This window comes from Sinohyriopsis cumingii, chromosome 5 (genome assembly GCF_028554795.1).
Source record: "Sinohyriopsis cumingii isolate HCF-2022 chromosome 5, ASM2855479v2, whole genome shotgun sequence".
NCBI lineage: Eukaryota > Metazoa > Mollusca > Bivalvia > Unionida > Unionidae > Sinohyriopsis > Sinohyriopsis cumingii.
Window position 1 is genome coordinate 154464858 of NC_142965.1, and position 24040 is coordinate 154488897.

The window sequence follows — 24040 nt, forward strand, 5'->3', positions numbered from 1 at the left end:
CATCCCTGTGTGGCCTGTCCCTGTGACTATTACCATGACATGAACCCTATGTGGCCTATCACTATGGCTATTACCATGACGTCCACCCCTGTGTGGCCTGTACTTATGGAAATTCACATGACTTCCAACCCTGTGTTCCCTGACCCTACGGGTATTACTGCGATGTGCACTCATATGTGGGCTGTCCTTACAGATATTCCCATTATTTTCCTCCCTGTGTGGACTGTCCCTATGGATATTTCCATGGCTTCCAACCATACTTGGCCTAACCCTTTGACAAATGAATCATTTGATACATTCCCTTACAGAATCAAATGGCAAATCCTTGCTGCAATTTAAAAGACATTTTACTATCAGCAGATACTGAATGAATAAACTCCTACATCATCTATTCTAGCATTAGTCGCCAGAGACTAAGCAAGCAAATTTAGTAGCATTTTGTTCCCCAAGAACTGTGATTAGATCATCTAAAACATGCAATGATGCAATCTGTCAATGACCATTTTGAAAAGCAGTAGATGTACAAGGCAGACATGGAAGGTAATCAAGTTTCACATCTATATCACAGTATACATAGACAAGGGTCATGTATAAGACTATATCAAACAGAAAAGTCAGAGTACTATTTCTCATCTCTGAGCCTCAAACAGCTTTAAGACTTAAATCAGAAACAAAAGCAAGTATGAAATATACACATGTGACCCGACCTTGAAGACAGAATCCCAACTGTGAAATGTTATACCTCACTGGGAGGTAATATTGAAATGAAACAAATACTGATCTAAACAGCACGTAAGTTATAAAGCAAATGCAAATCTAAAATGTTGTCTTGTGATGTCTTGACCTAAACACGGGATCACCATTATGTCACGTGACAATACAGCAGGTCTAGTATGAAATGGTGTTGTATAAGAATACGTTGTCTCATTCCTTAATCTAAAACAACTCTAAAGTTATGGCGTGGAATGGAAATTTTGTTGACAAATTCAAAATACTGTGTCAAAACCTTGAAGATAGGACCCACAATGTGTTCATGGTGTACGTTATAGTAATGATGAATACGTATACATATTTGTATCCCTTAGTCTCAAGTGCCTTGACAGTTAAAGAGCAGGACAGAATTGTACAGAAATTCCAAATAAAATACTCAGCAGTGACCTTTGACCTTGAAGATAGGATCCCCAATTATTGCTTGGCACACCTTCGAATAAAGCTGCATATTTATGCCAAGTTTAAATTCTGAATTTAAAGATATAGAGAAGAAAGAAAAGTATGACAAAAAAGATACACTTCTGAGCCCTAACCTTGACATTGAAGATAGGTTCACCACTGAGGTACATGTATCAGTTTGAAATGGTTTCAAATACGTATGGTTTAGTATGTAGCATTCAGGCAAGTTTAAGGGAAATGTTCTACCTAAAGACTTGTTCATATCAGATATGAAGTAAACAGGTATATCATGACAACAAATAATATCGACGTGACAATCAATCCCCTTCCACCTTGATTTCATGGAGTTGTCCGGTTTGATGACCTGTTGCACAAAGACCACTTGTCCATAAAAGGCTACTTTCGCTAACACCTGTCTGGCCTCTGTAGATAGGTTTGACACTATATACATTTGTGTTCTGGTTGACACTCAGTAAGACTAGTAATGGAATCGGGTCACAATTAGTACTTCTAGCTCAGTACCCAACGAATGTAGTTCTAGTCTATTTTTGGAACATTTTTTCCTCTCTCATTTTCGTGGTGATAGAACAGTTTTATTTATGCATTTTTGGTAGGGATTTAAAGGTAAATGTTTATTCTTGAGAATATGAGCTCAGGGTATGGTTGTCCATGTGTATTTCAGCAATGGTGCACAGTGAGTAATAAGGCCTTGGTGATGATCTGGAAGTGAAATCTGTATTCTGTTTACATGCTGTTCTGTTGAAAGTCCAGCCTCTCAATAAAGAGCAGGTCAACCTTTGACAAGAACTTCACCATGAAGTCATCTTTGAAGGTATTTTAGATTAACATATGATTTGTATTGATTGTCACACAGTGGAAAGGTCAGTACTGAGAAACAAATTTAGAAAACATATAGCAAAATTAATTGTGTTCTATGGCCTGTAATGTCGAACTCACCGCCATGTTGCTACTCTCTGCGATGGAGGTAGATGTGCTGACATGAATATACTTGTTGGTGAATAAATGCCGCAACTGAAAAAATAATAACACAGAATTAAACAAAACAATAATGGAGGCCATTTTAATTTAAAAATATCAAGCTAACAGCTGAAAGCAAATAAATCATTTACGAATACTAAAATATTTTAGCTAAGTACACTTCGTTCCAATAATTTACTTTTGCTTTATACGCTTATGTCACCATGTAACATTTTCGATCACATCTCTTGTCTGTATGTCATTTGTGATACCTTCAAATCAACACAGAGGAATGTCTATATTTTTCCGCAGAACAAAACATTTACGTTTATATATCGCGTCGCAAGAACAATATTCCAATATGATCAAAACGTCATGCATTATCTCATAGTAAAATGAACGGACAAAGTATAAGATGCAGTAACTTGTAAAGCACAACATAATAAAACTGAATGAGCCAGATGAAAACATTATGAAGAAATTTTGATTTGTGAGTATTTTTATTTTAATATATTGTTACGACTCTATGGTCGTAACTAGGCAACAGAAAGAAGCAAAACCGACATATTTTTTTTTCAAACTTAATCAACACATTAATTATCAATGCCATAAGTGAAAATGTGAGAGAAACTTACAGTATTATGAACATACTGAAAATTTATATTAAAGTCCCAAAAATGAATAGTTCCGTATAAATTTTATAACCAGAAATGTACAGGCCCAGATAGAATCATAACATTGTCAAAATGGCGTTACCCAGAACTCCTTTTAATAATTCTCGATAGCTCCATACATACATTATACTCTCAAAAATGAGCATCTTCATTTTACACTGAACAGTCGAACAAACGTTTTACCCCTAAATTAATGTCTAAGTACAACATAAAATATGTCTTCAGACCTGATATTACAACATGAATACAAGAAATAAGAATCACTCAAAAGTAGTAATGAAATCTCATTGCTCAGTTCTCTTATTGCATCTTCCTGATTCTATTCTGATTATATGTCACAATAAACCCCACGTGACATATCTTACTATATATTATAATATATAGTAAGATAAGTCACGTATAGTAAGATATATTCTAATGTTTCAATATACTTATTCATGTGACCCAAACTCATCCAATTAACTTAATTCTTCTAAGATACCACTTGACCGAACAGTCCAATTGAAAAAATGGCCGAATCTCGTAAACATATTTACTAATAATGTTTTTAATAGTAACTGTCAACACATATGTAAGCATATATTTATAGATCCTACGCAATTTTACGTTCTTTTAATTTAATTAATTTGCACAGACCTGTACGTGTTCAATTTCTCTTCAATGGTTTGAAGATGTTGTTTTAATTTTTTTATAACTAATTTCTTTTCAAATTTTAGTTACACATACCCCACAAATTTATTAACATTGAGAGCTTTTATATTAAAATGCTTTCTGCTAAATTTGGTAAAAATTGATCTAGTAGATTGTCATAAGAATTGTTAAGGAACGGACGACAGTCAGTCATACCATAAGCTAGCTTGGTTATATGGTCCGGTCAGCTAAACATTTAAAATTGAACTCAGATCATAGATGACCTTGTCTTTTCCTGGAAATCAGAGCTAGACTGTGAGTGCATAGATAAAAAAGCACTGCTTACAAACACTAAAAAAACAAAAATTTCTTTATTTTCCCTCTAGAGTTTGGGATTTGTGACCATGATGAATAATTTAAACCAAAATATATTGATAACTATCAATAGACTTGCATGGCGGCCAGAGAGTAGGTAGAGGGATGAAAGACGAATGAAGGTTATGACCATACAGAAAAACGTAACTGTAAACCTTAATATATTTCCAGAGGGCAATGAATTCAGGCAATCGAAATAACTGGCTCCTCAAATTATACGGTCCAAGTATAATACTTATCCATCGTTCGGTTTGGAAAATTATGATCTTGCAGAAAAACCGGAGTCGAAAACAAACAAACTTGACTATTCCCAAGGGTGCAATGGAATACAACGGTGTATACATATGGGCTTCCTTATTTAATAGTCCAAGAGTAAAAGCTCTACGTGACAAGGTTTGGGACTTATCACGTGCCAGATGGAGGGGATGGAACAAATAATCATAATCTACCTGTATGACCTGTCCATAGAGTAAGTTCTTCCCTTGATGTATTTTCTGCTGCAGTTCATTATTTTCATTCTCAGCATTGGCCGCTTTCTACAACATTAACATAGATATATTATTAGGTATTTCTACAACATTAACATAGATATCTTATTAGGTATTTCTACAACATTAACATAGATATCTTATTAGGTATTTCTACAACATTAACATAGATATCTTATTAGGTATTTCTACAATATTAACATAGATATCTTATTAGGTAACTCAGATATAACCACGTTAAACAAAAATGAGTGATTTTTTTTTTTTTGTTACACAGAGTAAATGCTATAAACGTACCATTAAAATATTCCCACAGGGTTAGCTTTGCTGTGTGTGTGTATGTGTGTGTGTTCGTTCAGTCAATAAAGACTTATTGTATTATTTATGCATTCAGAGTGAGTATATACAGTTAGTATATAACATATTTAAGGATATGTTACTACCAGCGAATTTCTGTAAGGCACACAATATATCCGACGTTGGGACTGATTTGTACGGAATCGTTATTTCTAAGTAAGCTTCATGCAATTCTAAATTAAAAAACTCACTGTTCTCGCATTCTTCAATTTCCTTTATTACATAATTTAACTTTGTATATCTTATATCATATCTAAGCCGTGGCCTTAGCGACCAGGGCAAAGGGTGATTACAATTATTCGTAAAATTCCTGGATCTTCTAAATCAACGAAACTAAGTAAATTTAAACCTCAACTGTAATTTCACTATTTTTCAGTATTGCTATTGACTTTAAGCGATAACACGATATACATATTTGCATTCTTTATCTGATAACTTGTATTTTCGCTTAATAAATTGGATGCATTATGTCTAATGCTGGCATGAACCACTTACGTCTAAGAGCGTGACGTTAACGTCCTGAAATTGTGAGCACACAGAGTGTTAGTGTAACACAGGGTCCAATATTGCAACAAAACGTTAAAAAAGCTTGCAACCCTTTTCAAAACGAAAGCTACAAAACCCATATAAATCATATATAGATCTACAAAACAATGTTCACAGCAAATTACACCAGAAAAAAGCATTTGGTAATTACAAGGCTCTGGTGCAGATTAGATTCCTGATATAATTAGTACATAGGCTCCGATAAAATTGGACCTGAATGAAGAAAATGTACTCATCAAAACTGCATCAATGTTAAATGTATTTTGGGCAATGCTGAATATTAACAACGATATGACGTAGTGGAAATTTTATAATGACAGAAAAAGGGTAACAACTCCAGAAAAAGTTAAACAACTCCAGAAAAAGGGTAACAACTCCAGAAATAGGGTAACAACTCCAGAAAAAGGGTAACAACTCCAGAAAATTGGATGAAACCTATCAAAGGCACATCTATGTGTAATAATCAATCATTTACCATATAGTGTCCAATTATGTATCAGGGTTGCAGAACTGCGCGAAATGTTCATGGATGGACAGGTGGACGGACATACAGGCTAATGGATAGACAAAGGTTTAACAAAGATTCGCAAAACTAAAAATAACTTTAATATTATATACAGCTTTTGACAATCATGGCATATGAATAAACAATAATACATTAAACCGTACATTACATGCCGTACATTAAACCGTACATTACATGCCGTACATTAAACCATACATTACATGCCGTACATTAAACCGTACATTACATGCCGTACATTAAACCGTACATTACATGCCGTACATTAAACCGTACATTACATGCCGTACATTAAACCATACATTACATGCCGTACATTAAACCGTACATTACATGCCGTACATTAAACCATACATTACATGCCGTACATTAAACCGTACATTACATGCCGTACATTAAACCGTACATTACATGCCGTACATTAAACCATACATTACATGCCGTACATTAAACCGTACATTACATGCCGTACATTAAACCGTACATTACATGCCGTACATTAAACCATACATTACATGCCGTACATTAAACCGTACATGACAGATCGTACATTAACCGTACATTACATGCCGTACATTAAACCGTACATTACAATACCGTACATTAAACCGTACATTACACGTCGTGCATTAAACCGTACATTACATGCCGTACATTAAACCGTACATTACATGCCGTACATTAAACCGTACATTACATGCCGTACATTAAACCGTACATTACATGCCGTACATTAAACCGTACATTACATGCCGTACATTAAACCGTACATTACATGCCGTACATTAAACCGTACATTACATGCCGTACATTAAACCGTACATTACATGCCGTACATTAAACCGTACATTACATGCCGTACATTAAACCGTACATTACATGCCGTACATTAAACCGTACATTACATGCCGTACATTAAACCGTACATCACATGCCGTGCATTAAACCGTACATTACACGTCATGCATTAAACCGTACATGACATGCCCGCCATGTAGTAGCTTGTACCTTTTGTACGTGCTGTATTTAAAACCCTCATCCAATTGTGAGACAAAGAGGTAATGAAAGGCGTAGTACCCTTTTCGCTCGTGTACTATGTCACTGTTGTGTGGCATTTGGCCTATGACCTATGACCTCATTTTTAATATGTTTCTTCCTTGATCCTTCTGCAAACCATACAACAAAGTTGCCGAAAAATTTAAGTTACCAGTCAACTTTTAACGACGTACTTGGTATATAAGTTTTCCATCATGGAGTCAATGTGATCTGGGCCTTTGAATAATTCAATCTGAAATCAACGAGTGTCTTCAGGTTTCAAATACAAGCCATCCGCAAAACATGACTAAAGCGAAAAACATATAACTCAAGTTATCTGCCACAAATTATATGTATTTCTTTCATTTTCGAGGACATTTACCACTGCCTTTTGACCCCAGAAATTATTGGTACCTTTCTTGCAAATGCAAAACTTTCACAAAATTTCCTGAAAGTATGTGGTACATTACTTGAGCTATTTAGCAAAAAAATAATTGGGAGGACATATGGACTGATGAGCATTATAATACGATGGGCATTATAATGTGACACGCCCTGCTTTTAAGACGTGTATATGGATTCTAAACGAGTGATGCTTTATTATGGTTAGCATATATACTAGTATTTAAAGTAGAAATATATCTAAAGTATTTAGAAAAGTCGGAATGATTATACATTTTAACAGTTATTATTACAATTCACTATATTATTACAATTCACTATGTTATTACAATTACTATAAATGAATTAATGTCTTTGCTTCTAGGTAAAATTCACTATAGACCAGGGGTGCACAACCTCCGGCCCGCGAACGTGTTCTGTCCGGCCTTCAGAGCAAATTATAAATTAAAAAAAAACAGAAACCTAGCCCATGAGCAGTAATTATATTAGATAAATTAGCGATTCCGGCCTTCGAGTGGTCTTAGGAAATGCAATCTGGCCATTGGCCGAAAAAGGTTGTGCTCCCCTGCATTGATGTCTTAATCTCAATACTATCACAAAGTGGCACATGCACAATTGTGCGCACGCAACTATAATTAAACTCAACAACAAAAATACTATCACAAACCTGAGCCTGGTGAACATGTCTGGAAAGATTCGGATTCGCTTTATCTCTTTCAAGTTTAGCTTTCAACTTGCGATACTTCTTGTTGAGCTTATAGCGATTTGCGGCACATATTTCAAAGGCAAACACTAGAACGAGAAATTAAAATGACCGTGCTAATATATTTGATTAACCAGTAAGTTTAAATATCACTTTTTCAGTAACAATGAAACGAATTTATCTCATATCTGCTGGTCAGCCGACTAGATCCAGTGGAACTTCTAAGAAGTGATTTGGCGCATTTTTTTTCATATAGCTAAATCCTAATACAATGTAGCAATTTATGGTTTAGTATTCAAATGACAAACACTTGCGCCTGTTGTTGATTTGCAAGTCCATGAGAAGCTTCAATGGACTTACAAGTTATATGAGACACGTCAGAGGAGGTGCACGAGGGGCCGAAATTAAGGAACATGAAAATCCTCAAAAGAGATGCACGAGACACGTCAGTGAAGGTACATGAGGTTTTAATGGAGGTATATGTTTCAGAAGAAAATCAGTAGAATAAATAGTTTCTTCTGAAACAATGTGGGTTCTTTAAAAGAAAACTTATGAATCACGTTAATTAACAATTGTTATCTTTTAGATTTTTTCTAAAACTGTTACATATGTCCTAAGTTTGGGATAAAGAGTACATTTACATGCAATCATTGTCTCCAATCAAGACGGTTTCGTGTTTCTTTATTCGTTTTATTTATGTATGCTGTGTACAACTGACATTCTCTTCTCAGCCATTACCACCTGAATAAATTGGAGACTTTTGCGCATGTGCTGAGTAGTCCAACATAGGCTACTTGCGGGAGGACAATTTCTTCGTTTCCTCTGAGTCTTAGCAAGTCCCAGACAGAGTATGCAGGTCACTACGACCTATGTCCTCTCTAATATGACATCTTGTAGATTCAGTCAAGCATGGTGCAACCATGAGACACAAAGACACTCCAGGAGAAAGAGAACGGCACGCAAGAGAGCAAGACAGGCAAACCATACAAAGAACTTAAATATATAACGGCATATACTAAAACTTACTGAGTCGATCGATATGTAAGCAATATGGCCAGCAACACAATCACTAGCAGAAATTATACTATAGTTTAAAGGAAATTAAAGAAATTAAACGAAGAAATATGATGGTTTGGGTTTCTCCCATCTGAAGAAGGATGGCACAATTCATTCCAGTAATATGACAAGTCAGAAATCCTGAACGCCTAGCTCTCGTCAGCCTACACTAATGTAGACACAACGCACATGTCTGATATCGGTACTAGCAACAATGCAATGCCCCACCCATCCAGATTCACGATAAAGGGGTACTAAAGCTCCTCCTAGACCTTGGCGCAAATAAATCGACTGGTCATGACACGATTTTGTCACGATTCATGAAAGTTTGCACCGTCAATATCAACAGCCCTAACTTTCCAACAAAAAGCCTCATTAGAGTAGTGCCAGACAATTGGAGAGGAGAATTTGTCTCTCCATTGTTCAAAAAAGGCAACCAAAGCAAAGCCTCCAACTAGAGGCCAGTTTCACTGACATCCATTTGCTGTAAAGTCATGGAACACATCATATGTAGCCATCTGATGAAGTTCTTTGAAACTAACAAGGTTATATATGAAAGACAACATGGCTTCAGAAAGAAGAGACCATGCGAGAGCCAACTTATAATCACACACCAGGATCTAACAGCCTGTCTAAACAACAAATAACAGAAAGATGCTGTTCGACTTCAGCAAAGCCCTTGATAAAGTTCCTCATAAGCGCCTTGCAGCCAGGTTTCGTCATTATGGTGTGCGAGGCAAAACCAATGAGCGGACTTTGTACACTGAATACATAATTCAAATCATGTGCGACTATGTTCCAGAGGAACCCAGTGCGTTATTGTAAGAAGAAGAAATAGACGATATATTTGTTTTATGATCTAACGTTTCACAAACATAGAGCGAACTTGGGTTTTTATGATGTCAAGCACCTGTTATATTTATATTTTCCCCATGTTACTGGCAGCTGTCTTCTATCACATATTTGAGAATCCCGGTGTATTCATTTATGTTTCGATGTGGCTGCTTCTAGATTTTCTTGTAAATTAACAAGTAGTTTGCACTCTGTATTTATGCAATACACTGTAGCACATATCAATTCAGTTTTAATATTCACAAGATACAATTGTATGTTTCTAAAAGATCAATATTGGCAAGTCTGTCAGTTTTCAATAGATAATAGCATAGGCTGTAACATCGCCACCAGATACTTTGGAAACAAACATATGAACAACAATACAATGAGGAAACCTTTTGAAAATGTTTACAGACATCGACCCAATCGTCTTGCCATTTTGATTAACCATTCTTAAATAGAAATGTTTGTTCATACACACAGGGTCGTCTCGAGTTGCACTCTTATGACGGTTCTGTAAATACGAACACCATTACTCAAGTGTATGTAGAATAATACAAATGTTGCTTTGATTAGGAATCTATTAGACCATACAATAACGCATGTATGTCTTGTGCAGCAAATAAAATACCACAGATTGTTCCAGTTTAGAAATAAACTCGGTTCCTGACATATTATGGGAGTCTTATACGGAGCAAAATTGAGATATTCGTGCTAATTTCTAAGAAAACGCGCTCAATAAATCAACCGACGCGTAGAGATCTGTATCATATTGTCCTAATATTGGAATAATCATACTCGCATCATACTGTTCTCATATTAGACTCATACTAGCATCGTTTTGTTCTCATATTAGACTCATACTCGCATCGTTTTGTCCTCATATTTGTATCATACTCGCATTATTTTGTCCTCATATTTGTATCATACCCGCACCATATTGTCCTCATATTGGAATCATACTCGCATCATTTTGTCTTCATATTTGTATCATACTCGCATTACGTTGTCCTATAGTCGCATCATATTGTCCTCATATTGTCTTCATATTGGCATCATATTGTGAAACCGTAGCTATACGTCTTGACTAAATCACGCCTTTGTTTTGAACGGATGGTGGCATCTCCAGTTTGTCATAAATATTATGGCCTTTAATAGATTCGGCATATCTAGACATATCTGCAATGCTATTTTACAAGTCTCGGGCTTGGCCAATGTGGGTATGTGTGAAGGCATGCCAGTAGCTTCTCGTCTGTCGGTGGTTTTTTCCGGGTTTTTCCAGGGTTCTTCCTCCACCATTTATACTGGCCGCCATGTATAGCCTATCTTGTGCTGAAAAATGGCGTTAAACCCTACAACAACAACATATACCTTATTCGACATAACACATGCACTGTTCGACTAATAACTTTTATATCGTATTTGGCATAACACATGCACTTTTCAACTAGCAAATTATATACCGTGTTCGACATAACATAGGCACTGTTCGAGTAATATTTTTATACCGTATTCGACATAACACATGCACTGTTCGACTAGTAAAGTATATACTGTATTCGACATGACACATGCACTGTTGGCCTAATAAATTGTATACCGTTGTTAACATAACACATGCTATGTTGATCTAATATACAGTGTGTTTGATCTAAGACATGTACTGTTCGCCTAATAATTTCAGCAAATTTCGTTAAATTCAGATCATCATAGCATGTATACAATGCCGCATATTAGAAGAATTAGCTCCCTTTGACTATTTTGGAAACTTATCTTTGTGCGTGATCTCCCTTTTCTCTCTGTCTCTATCAGATAATTAGTATTGAGACACATGGAATGCTTGAAGGTAAGTTCCTTAGAATCAAGCTGCTCTGCTCGGGTTATAGAAGCGATCGAGACAAATTCACTTTTTAAAAAGGGAGTGTTTGTGAGCATTCTACACAACGAGAGTTGAACATTTATTACGGTATATAGATATATTATTTCAAGCAAGATGTGTCCATTACAACACCAGCTTGATGTATCGATCAATAGAAGTCTTGAATATAAATATCCATAACAACAACATGATGTATCAATCAGTTGAAATCCTAAACAAGAATATCCCTAACAACACCACCTTGATGTGTCGATCAATAGAAGTCTTGAATATAAATATCCATAACAACAACATGATGTATCAATCAGTATAAACCCTAAACAAGAATATCCCTAACAACACCACCTTGATGTGTCAATCAATAGAAGTCTTGAATATAAATATCCATAACAACAACATGATGTATCAATCAGTATAAATCCTAAACAAGAATATCCCTAACAACACCACCCTGATGTGTCGATCAAAAGAATTCTTGAATATAAATATCCATAACAATAACATGATGTATCAATCAGTAGAAATCCTAAACAAGAATATCCCTAACAACACCACCTTGACGTATCGATCGACAGTATACTGACTGATATCAAAACTGTGGTAGCATTCGTAACATTGTGTGAGAGATGGAACAGCGGGAATATGGAGACAAGGATGGACTGCTTTCGTACAAACAGGGACTGCCTTTGTTCTTATCAGGATCATCTTTCTAATGAGCAGGACTGCCTTTGATCTGATCATGGCTACCTTTCTACTGACAGGGACTGCCGTTGTAGTGAGCATGGCTACCTTTCTACTGACAGGGACCACCGTTATGTTTACGAGGACTGCCTTTGTACTGAGCATGGCTACCTTTCTACTGACAGGGACTGCCCGTTGTGCTGAGCATGGCTACCTTTCTACTGACAGGGACTGCCGTTATGTTTACGAGGACTGCCTTTGTACAAACCTGAACTGTCTTTCTATTTATGAATTGTTGCAACAAAAATCTCATAAAACTATACATAATTATTAAAAATGTAAGTGTGTATTTGTTTATCATTCACTTGCATACTTGCACACTTAGTGTTCTAGTTGCATTAGCAGATGCTTTGCTGTTCTGGTAAATATTCAACACTTTGTCGTTTGGATAAAGAACATTAAAAGTCAGTGGTAATATATACCACGGATAGAATCACATACTTGGACTCGTATTTTTAAATGGGACCAAACCTGGAGAGATTATGTAAGTACAATGGACTAAAAATAAATTATAGGGTATTCATTCATTTAAGTTTGATGAAGTCAACTGAGTGCATTTGCATGACTAAACCGGAACCTTTAACAGGGATATTTCAGATTTATTTATTCATTATAATATTACTTAATATTAGAATGACTTTGCGTTCTTATCTACTCCTGATAAAACAAGTGACAAAACCCTTAGATTGTACTTGTTATGTTTCTTTCTTTATTTCCCTTCCATACAAGTTAATTAGGACATATCTGAAATTGTCTCATTCACCACACATAATTGTAAATTTTTATTGTATCTCAACTTTTCTTTAGTAACAACAGCAGGACTTGTCTTTCATGGCAAAGTATGTATGTTTATATATGTTTATATATATATATATATATATATATATATATATATATATATATATATATATATATATATATATATATATATATATATATATTACGTCTGTAGTTTAAAACTGTTTAGATATATCACGAATGTACTCTGAATATTAATGTTTACTTCTAATCTGAATGAATATTTATACACCTAGCAAATGCTATGTAAATTCTCTCGATCTATCGATTTTCTCATTAAGTATCCTGACCTTCCTAAAGCAAATACACAAAGCCACTTTAAATGTAATGTGAGGTTTCTTTTATCGAACGAATCTATATTTTGTATCTCTGGCGAGAAAGAAATTGTCGAGGATTTGTATCATGTGTTTTCAATCTAAAGATAGATGTACATTCACACCCACATGCACATTCTCATTTCGTTCTTGAATGGTTTTGAAACCAAAACTTTCAGCTATATTCAAATGGCTGTGCATAACAGATTAGCAGTTACGTATTCGTAGTAATATCATTGCTGTCTCCCATAGATGTTAAAAACGTTAAAATTAAAATAAAAAACGTAAAAAACCGCATTTTTTTCTCAATAAATAAAAAACGAAAAAAAAAAGAAAAAAAAAAAACAAACAACAAACCTTCCAGTGATTTTAGGCAACATAAAAATCAACATTTTACTTATTTACACGCTACATACCAGTTTTAAAGTTTCAGTGATACAAGTATGAAAAAATGTCAAAAGTTTTAAACCGTAGTCCAGATAACATTGAATTTTTTTTCGCTCAATGTCGTTATCACCATCTGACTGATGTGACCACGCCTGGCCTACACTACCAGATATCACCACTATGTTGTAGCAAGTTTACGTAAAGTATCGTAGGCTAGCATCGTAGATTCGTTATTGATCGATATTTGTAATCTAGAGTATGACAGAGGACCGCCTGTATGGCCCATGTTAAAAAAAAAAATTAAAGTACCGAATATAAAAAACTCAAAAAAATAAAAAACGTAAAAAGACGTTTTTATCATCTATGCCTCTCGTTTAGTTACTTCATAATCTGTTTAGAGTTTACTACAAAAATCATTCAGAACAAAGGATAAATAAGCAGTCGAAAATTTGTAAGACGACAATCAGCGACAAATTTATACTTCATGCATGTTATTGTTGAACACAATTGACATATGTATCCGACTTTCAACTCCCTTGAACTGTCTGCACAACACGTACTCCTCTTCCACATTCCAACATAAATATGCACAACACGTACTCCTATTCCACATTCCAACATAACTATGTCTGCACAACACGTACTCCTCTTCTACATTCCAACGTAACTATGCACAACACAAACTCCCCTTCCACATTCCAACATAACTATGTGTGAAGGCGGGGCCTATTCTAGGATTCAAATATAGAGTAAACCAAAAAAAAAAAAAAAAAAAAAAACCAGAATGTGCAAACATCGAGTGTCATATTTACAAGTGGACATTAATTTATTCCTTAAATTCCTCCTCTATTTTGACAAATCCCTTTCTTAAATGGAGGGAGAAGGAATTGTGTCTCCTAAATCAGTTCTACAAGAGACCTTATTCATGGTCCAGCAATACCCGCCCTAAGACCAGGAGATATATTAGTTTGGGTCAGGTCTGGTGTGGTGAATTAAGGCACTTTGCTCATGGTCCGGCGTCTTGTGTCTGGAGACATAGAAATAGTTGAATGCTGGGACAGGTCTATCATGTTTGTTTATATATATATATATATATATATATATATATATATATATATATATATATATATATATATATATATATAAAGTATGTTTTCTCAATGATGACAAGAATATCTGAGTAAGAACTGTATATTGAAATCTCTTTGGAACTACGACTTTCATTTAAATTCTCACATTATCAGTAGATGGAACAAATTAATATTTAAATGTGCCGTTTAATTTCTTTCTTAACACTGCATGGCACAGTTATTTGTGTTAAATGTATCTGTATACTTGTATGTATGATATATATGTTCTTTTATGTTTACAATGTTTTTTACTTTATAATTATATTTTAATTTAGAGGTATGGACTTTGTAGTCTGAAATAATATATATATATATATATATATATATATATATATATATGTGTGTGTGTGTGTGTGTGTGTGTGTGTGTGTGTGTGTGTGTGTGTGTCTTGTAATATCAGCGAGGAAATAAATCAAATCTAGAAGTAAGCATGTTTCATGCGCCTTGCTTCCTTTGAATGGGTTAACGAATATTTATATGTGTATACGTTGGTTCATTCACTGGGCTACTGAATTTATATATGGATACCTTTTCTCAGTAGCTTGCTGGTATATCGACTGACCTTGAATCTCTGTCAAGGTAGTAAAAGACACAGAATACGATGTATGTTTAAATATTGATGTATATTTCTGAATCCAGGAAAGACACACAGGGGAAAGTAACGGAAAAGTCACGTCTCGTGGTATCATTAATACATAGAACATACTATACATCTATTATATATATATATATATATATATATATATATATATATATATATATATATATATATATATATATATATATATATATATATATATATATATATATATATATATATATATATATATATATATATAAAGTTCTATGAATTACCCAATTGTGTATATGAGGGTGGTCTGAAGTTTTATGACCAGTGTTTGTGAAAAATTATACCTAACTCGAGCCACATTAGAAATTTTTCAAAGTTTGGGGAATTGGAGCTCTGCTACAATGACATTGAGGGCTTTTTACAACTTTGCGTTATGATTAATGGCCGTGCCTTCTTGCCACAACAAAATTTCGTCGCGATGATGGACATTTTTAGGACGGCCGAATCTGACGACCATCCCGAGACAGCAGAAATTCTTAGTTACTTTCTGAGAACCCACATCACTAGCACTTTAAAAAGTCACTCCCGCCAGAAGTAAGAACGGTTATCAGACCTACTCAACCCCCGTTACTCCCAGTTCGTCTATAAAGTGTACAGTGCTAGTGACAATGGAGATCCCAAACGAGGAACGTCGTTAAGGTCTGGAGGAATACGTTTCACAACCATGCTGGCGACTACCATCTTTCCATCTGGCACGTTACTAAGTGGTTTCAACATTACCACGCTATTGTTACCACCATCATTAACGATGTTGAATCCAAAATAAAACGTGTATTCACATATAAAAGCCAGTCTGATAGTTCAGTTTGGACAGAGTAGACCACAAGACATCTGAAGAGTGTTTACGTGGTATTGATTGGAATGTCTTTCCTAACAGCAATGATTTTGATATCAATGATTGTAACAGCAATGATTGTGACAGCCATGGTTGTGACAGCAACGGGTGTGACAGCCATGGTTGTGACAGCAATGATTGATGGGAAGAATCGTTGAGATCATTGCACTGGGCCTGTTATATATGTCATGATGTAATATTGTTTACATGTGATATGTTGACGAATGAAATAATACAATGATATTGCTTGAAATCAGTACGGTTTCGCTTTATCTCCTCCACACTAATGGATTGTGACTTTGTTATTTTTCGCAGCTAAACCTTTTATCCGTTACGTGTTTTCTGTGACTTTCTTTCAGTTGTCCCTTACTCTTACCTTGCTGGTCTTTAAAGTCAGGATTGACTTTGTCCTGACTAGACCCAACAGCTACTTCGTTGTGAACCGCACTGGAAAATAAGTAGATTTCGAGGTGATTTATACATTTTAAAAAGCATTTTGTTATAATTAAAAAAAATACGAGAACTAAAATTTGTAAAAAAGGGTAATTATGATAAAGGTTGTTTCTTTGTTTTCGTTAATTTTATCCAATTATAATAGGTAACTATTATTAACAGCTAGAAATGTTGAAGACCATCACCTGCAAGATTGATATAGCATATTTAGCTAGTACACGAAATCAGGCAGAAGACCGCAACAGATAAGATGGTAGAGTCTCGGACTCGTAGGCGGAGTGTCGCATGTTCAATACCCCGTGTCCTTGGGAAAGGCATTTAGCCCCATTTTTCGGCATGTTACATGATACATTCACTTAAGGGTCATAGTAAAATGCTGACCAGTCTGCTAACTTCGGCCGACCAATCTTAACACTAACCTCTTAATGCTGAGCGCCAATCGAAGCAGCTGTTAGTACCATTTTTGTAAGTCTTTGGTATGACTCGACCAGGGATCGAACCCACGACTTCCAGCATCCGAGGCGGACGCTCTAACCACTAGATGTATTCTTCTTATATATACATTATTTAAAGAATACAACAAAAACAGTAACCAGAAAATATGTTAGCCTTATCAAAGGCTTGCAGACGATGTGAGGAAAAAAATTCGAATCTGTGGTCATAGTAATATAATTTTGGATTACTAGAACATTAAAATAATTATTATTTTATTGTGCATCTCTTGATATAATGATAATACTAATAATTCTAATTCTAATAATAATAATAATAATAATAATAATAATTAATGATCCTTTTTACACTATGAAAAAACATCCAGCATTTTTATTATCTTTATTATAATTAGTGGAAGTAGGACTAGTATTGGTTTATGATGGGGTTTTTGGGTTCCAATTCAATGTTAATTTATAGGACGGTTTATGATGGGGTTTTTGGGTTCCAATTCAATGTTAATTTATAGGACGCTTACTAAGAATGTATGTTTTATGCGAGATGGTAATAACCTACAGCGAGCCCATAGGAAGGGCATTTGACAAGTTCGCAATGAATATTAACACCAGTCGAATGACGACAAGTACAATGCCCTTTAAAACAATCAGGAATTGAACATTCATCACGCCGGACACATTCAATATATGTATGTTCGTATGTATATATGTGTGTATGTATGTACGTATGTATGTATGTATAAATGTATGTATGTATGTATGCATGTATGTATGCATGTATGTATGTATGTATGTATGTATGTATGTATGTATGTATGTATGTATGTATGTATTTGTGTATGTGTGCGGGGGAGTGTGTGTGTGTGTATGTGTGTATGTGCGGGAGAGTGTGTGTGTGTATGTGTGTGTGTATGTATGTATGTATGTTTGTATGTGCGGGGGAGTGTGGTGTGTGTGTGTGTGTGTGTGTGTGTGTGTGTGTGTGTGCGGGGGAGTGTGTGTGTGTATGTGTGGGTGTGTGTGTGTGTATGTGTGTGTGTATGTATGTATGTATGTTTGTATGTGCGGGGGAGTGTGTGTGTATGTGTGGGGGAGTTTGTGTGTATGTATGTGTGTGTGTGTGTGTGTGTGTGTGTATCTATGTATGTGTAAAAATGGCGTGTACTAAATGGACGATCAGACTGATAAAGAATGCAGATGTGCACGGCTCCATTAGGAGACGCACTGGGTTAATGTTCTCTAATAATGAACTTTGCTGTACAGCGCACTAACATTCAGAACTTTTGAAATGCCAATGTAATCTAGCTTGCTTTAGTGAATAATTCATATTTAATCCTGTTCAGCGGTAAGCAGGTATATTTTTAAACCTATTATCTACATAGGTAGATCTTATGCTTAATGTAAAAATGCTCTGACACAAGACCTTTGAATTCGTCTGGTATTAGTTACATTATTGCTAATGTATAGTCACTATGTTTAATGTTTGCTTTTATGGAGAAAAGCAGGAACTACAAGTTCCACGCACTGTATGCTTTGGTAAGACAGTTGATGCGCGCGTGCATAAAACCGCTTGAATCTTTCAACGCCTCTTGCAAAAATCCAGCTTGATAAAAGATCTAAGTATGTTCTTCGGATTCATTTCCTTTTTTTACTTTCTTTGTTTTGAATAATCCATGATGAATAAGAACTGGGGCATTTGATGAAATCCCCTTTTCCGGGTACTGGTATCCTTTTTATTCTTCGGCTGCTCTCTAAACTACGTTAACAAAATACGTGACACATGCATTATCTGGACGTTTTCATGTTACGTAAACTAATGCAGTGTTATGACAACAGTCATTGGTTTCAGTGTTTGGGAAAAGGAAGTCGGGGCGCTCTTTGCATTTTTACTCTTATTTATATGAGCCAAAACTCTGGCTACAAACAAGTCTTTTAAGAAGATTGGTGTCTTTTTACTGCAAAGTATCATATAAACGCCTGGTTTCATGGTTGTCAGAGTTCATTTTAGGTGGCCATTAAAAAAATCTTTGGTTCTGGCATCTTACTGTAGTCCCAAATAAAAGCATTAGTTTCAGATTTTTCCAGGTGATTTGCTAACAAGTGACGGATGATACGAGCATTAAAGCCGAAATAGAAAATAAAATGTTTATTTTGTTTAGTCCCTTGGATTTTGCGTAAGGTGATAGATGCCATTCGGCCAGTTCAGGAATGGTCGCTTTCACCATATACACCATCTGTTTTAAATGCTACTGTTTCCATAATGTGCAACATAACATATACTGCATTGTTTACATGCTATGTCTAGACTGCATTATTTACATGTTATGTCTAGATTAGTTCCGGACATAATGAAGATACTAGTAGTATTATTGCATCTGAATTAAACAACCAATGAACTCGATTTCATACATATATGGGAAAATGAAGGAAATATAGGACGAACTTTGTCAGTCTAGTGACACATAAAATAGTACCATGAGAAAGCCTTTGTTTTCATAATTTGGTATCATGTATGCATTCCATACTTTTCATACATGTCAATGAAAGACGTTTATAAATAAATTATTTATTTGCACCAAAAAAGTGCTGAAATAAATAGATTCATATCAAATTTGGGAGGCACACGACTTGAACTAGATTTTGGAATTACCAACACATTCTAAATTAATTGACATATCTATTTCATTTTTTACACATATGGAATACTGTTACACATATAGAGTACTGTTACACATATCGAATACTGTTACACATATGGAGTAATGTTATACATATGGAGTACTGTTACATATATGAAGTACTGTTGCACAGGTAGAGTACTGTTACACATATGGAGTATTGTTGCAAAATATGGAGTATTGTTACAATGAGATTAGGACACGTCGGGTGGTTCTATTGTTGCAGTTTGACGGGACTGTGGTAAAGGTTTAAAACATTGTATCGCATACCAAATAAAATAACAATACGAATCCTTCCTTTCAAATGGCCAATCTTCACCTGGAGCGAAGGTTGGCATATCACAAGATAAGATACGATTTATTTAATATCTACATGATCTAGAACAACAATTGAACATCAACTCTAGTGAGCTTTTTACAGACATTACATAAACAAATGAATCATTACAATAAGCATGGTTTGCAAGACACTTTAACACAGCAAAACACATACATACGACTGGATAAAATGCATAGTGCGTAACGTATAACACGGGCTAGCATATCATCGTCAAAACAGTGAATAACATTAAATTTAGTATCTGGAAAAATTAAAACCACAATGTATAATGATTTCATCAACAACAAAAATGGTAGAGAATGAAGATTAATATAATGCAGAACAACATGATTGGATTACAAGCATGTTCAATGAACCTTACTCATTACTTAAAAAGAAAAGAGCTAACAGTAGGGCACTTAATAGTATATAAGGCAAGGACAGATAAACTATAATATAACACAAACATTAGCTGTCGTCATCATGGTATTATTTACGGTCTTTACCATTCCATGAAAAAATTAAAGCTTTAAATGAATAAAGTTTGGATTACTTTCTGAAGTGATTTGGTAGCTCATTCCTTAAAATGGAAGCTGCAAATCTAAAAGTTTTTTTGCTAAATATTGAGGTTTAATTTCTAGGGACGTCGAAACAATTTGAATATCTAAAATTATACGAATTGTGTTTAAAACATATCAAATCATGCAAACACTTGGGAGCACGCTTATTCAGACATTTTAAAGCCTCCAGAGGCATAACCCAAAGTCGGCATATCTTTAGCGTTGGTATATTTGCCATAGTATGAATTTAGGTAGCTGCTTGTGAAGTCATCATACATAAATCTCTGAGCACGAACATGTATTATTTTATTAAAAAATTTAATAGTTTTCATGTCATTGCAGAAATACCACGCTAAGGGATAGAGATTGAAATCGGCAAACCATTCGTGTTGCACGGGAAACATTTGCTTTTAATGTCCAGGAATGCCTGGCTAAGGGACAGAAATTGAAATAGGCATACCCATCGTGCTGCGCGAGAAACATTTTACTATTAATGTGCAAAAATCCTTTGGGATTTGCGCTTTAGCAATGTAGATTCTGCGTTCATCAGAAGAATAAAAAACAGTTCCTTACTTGAAAGACTTCGCGAATAAATGTACATAAACCTTATGACACTACCATAAAACGTTCTTTCTGTGCCATTACAAACTAGTGAGTACGGAAATAATCAAAGGTACGCATTCATATATGAATGCACATCGAGTAACAAATATGTCCAAAATATAACAGTAATTGACATTAAAGTCAATGATACTGGTATATGCCATTACAAACTACGAGAATCCGCCCAACGTAGATGAGAGTGAGCTAGACACAATAAGATAGACAACATTTCACGGCTGATAGCTTATCAGAAAAGAGAGTTTTAACAAGTCAACGATTGAAAAGCAAAGAGAGGCAAATTTACATAAGCTACACTTAAAACCGTATGTACTTGCAATATAGTATGATACATTAACTACAGCATACGTATTCATCTATGTATCAATAGCGCACATTCTGATTTAGACTGTAAAAATGTACCTAACTTGTTGCATGACTTGTCGTGACACGCGATTTGTTGTGACTGTCACACGACTTGGTACATAGTACTATATCAGAGAAATGAATAACTTTGATTCAAATGCAACCACATAAAAGCAAATTTTCCCAATTATTGTAGTTACATATCGATTTAACATGTCACCAGTCAATCTAGTTACAGATCAATTTAACATGTTCTCAATCATTCCAGTTATATATCGAGTTACATGTCACTAATCAGTCTAGGTACAGATCGATTTAACATGTTCCCAATCGTTCTAGTTATAGATCGATTTAACATGTTGCAGTCATTCCTAGTTACAGATCGAATTGACATGTTCCGATTTATTCTAGTTACAGATCTATTTCAAAACGACAATTTTGAATTTGAAAATATTTTGCAGGGTGTGAGTTCCGAAAGGAAAGAGGCCGTTTCTCTCGATATTTCACATCTACTATTGTCTATATTATTTATATAGCTTGATAAAAAAATAATGTGAACTAGCTAATATTGAGTTCCAGCGATATCAAGCCAGTATCAGCCAACAGTGTGATGTCTCCAGAGGAAGAGTTGTGTTTCGGCCAGTCCGCAGCAGTCATTGGCAAAACGCAGATTTATATTTGAACTAGTTGTTTTGTTCTCTTTCTTGTTATATGCTCATTTTTGTCTCCGTTAACTTTACATTTTCATAATCGTGCAGTATTTTACGATACTGAAAACCATGATATTGCACTTATGTGCACGACATGTGTATCTAAAAATAGTATAGTGTAATTGGAACTACTTTGCAAACAAACCAGGTACACTCATGTCATAAGCGCTTTAGCTTTTGGCTGAATAAATTTGTTTGTAAATGAAGTAAACAAGCTTTTTTCGCCCATCTGAAAGTATAGATTATACAATTTACGACGTGGACGAATTCACGTCAGAAACAAAACTTTCAGACAAGCACTCTAATGAACGTGATATTCACAATGACAACAACAAACGTGAGAGACGCAGTAATTGAAAATACCGTTCTGATCATTGAAAGTTATTTAGGAGAAATATTCGTATCCTTTCGCAGATAGAATGATTCAGAGTATGGGCAGTGTTCTCTAGGGTCTGGGCCCCGAGTGGTCGAGTGGTCTAAAGCGCTCACCGTTACGGATCACTGCCATCTCACCTCTGTCTGCGTGAGTTCGAGTCGCAGGCTCGGCTAACGTTGGTACGTGAGAAAGCCTGCCAGTAGCTGCTCGTGGGTTGGTGGTTCTTCCCGAGGTTTTCCAGGGTTCTTCCTCCACCAATTATACTGGCCGCCATGTATAACCTATCTTGTGCTGACAAATGGCGTTAAACCCTACAACAACAACTCTAGGGTCTTTGAAAATAGCACATAAAAGTATTATGTGGCCAAGATATATAGCATATCTATCAGACCGTTTTACAAGTCAGTCAAAATACTAAGTTGGAGTAAAAAAAATGAACTGAAGCTTTTGGTAGGAAACAAAGAGCATCAGAGGCAATAAGACAATACGACCAAACATTATTATTTCAGCTGGCTAAATGGACTGTCACACAACAGCCGTTTTGCAATTTTCCCGTGTAACTATTTTGATGCAATGTTAGGCTAACGATGTAAGATACACATTGTATAACGCAGGTCATAAGCTGGAGTCCCTCCAACAGCGAGATGCAAGTGAACATATGTCTTCTTTAGCTGGTTATACGAACTGTAGTAAATATACTTACATTATGCATCTTGAATTTACTCAAAATCTATTTTCTTAGTTCTGCAAATCCGAATGACATATCCTGCAGATAGATACTAAATTGATCCAAAAATTCAATCCGTCATAATCAGAAAAGCATAATTGGGTTCTTGGATCAAAATAAAAACAAAATCCATCCATTCATGACCAAATGGAAAAGTCGTTTTAATATGGATTCATTCATGATATGACCAAAACGACGATTCTTTTTTAAACTACTATCGACCACGCGACGAAAGTATCGCAGGGCGGTACTCTGTGCACATTAATATTGTTATTGTGTATTCATTAATCTACGGCTATGTATTTAATTTTCAATA

The 24040-nt window shown here is 35.2% G+C and overlaps 1 protein-coding gene across 1 annotated transcript in view; it reads right to left on the minus strand.

Moving 5' to 3' along the window:
* Positions 1–17267, minus strand: part of LOC149800497 (inositol 1,4,5-trisphosphate-gated calcium channel ITPR3-like) — a 297708-nt gene extending 280441 nt beyond the window's left edge. The window contains exons 1-5 of the mRNA XM_089958443.1: positions 17236–17267; positions 16863–16933; positions 7842–7970; positions 4277–4359; positions 2128–2202 (exon numbers count right to left, since the gene is read on the minus strand). Of these exons, the coding sequence (XP_089814569.1) occupies positions 2128–2202; positions 4277–4359; positions 7842–7970; positions 16863–16933; positions 17236–17267 (390 nt within the window). The remainder of the gene's footprint in view (positions 1–2127; positions 2203–4276; positions 4360–7841; positions 7971–16862; positions 16934–17235) is intronic.
* Between the last annotated feature and the right edge of the window lie 6773 nt (positions 17268–24040).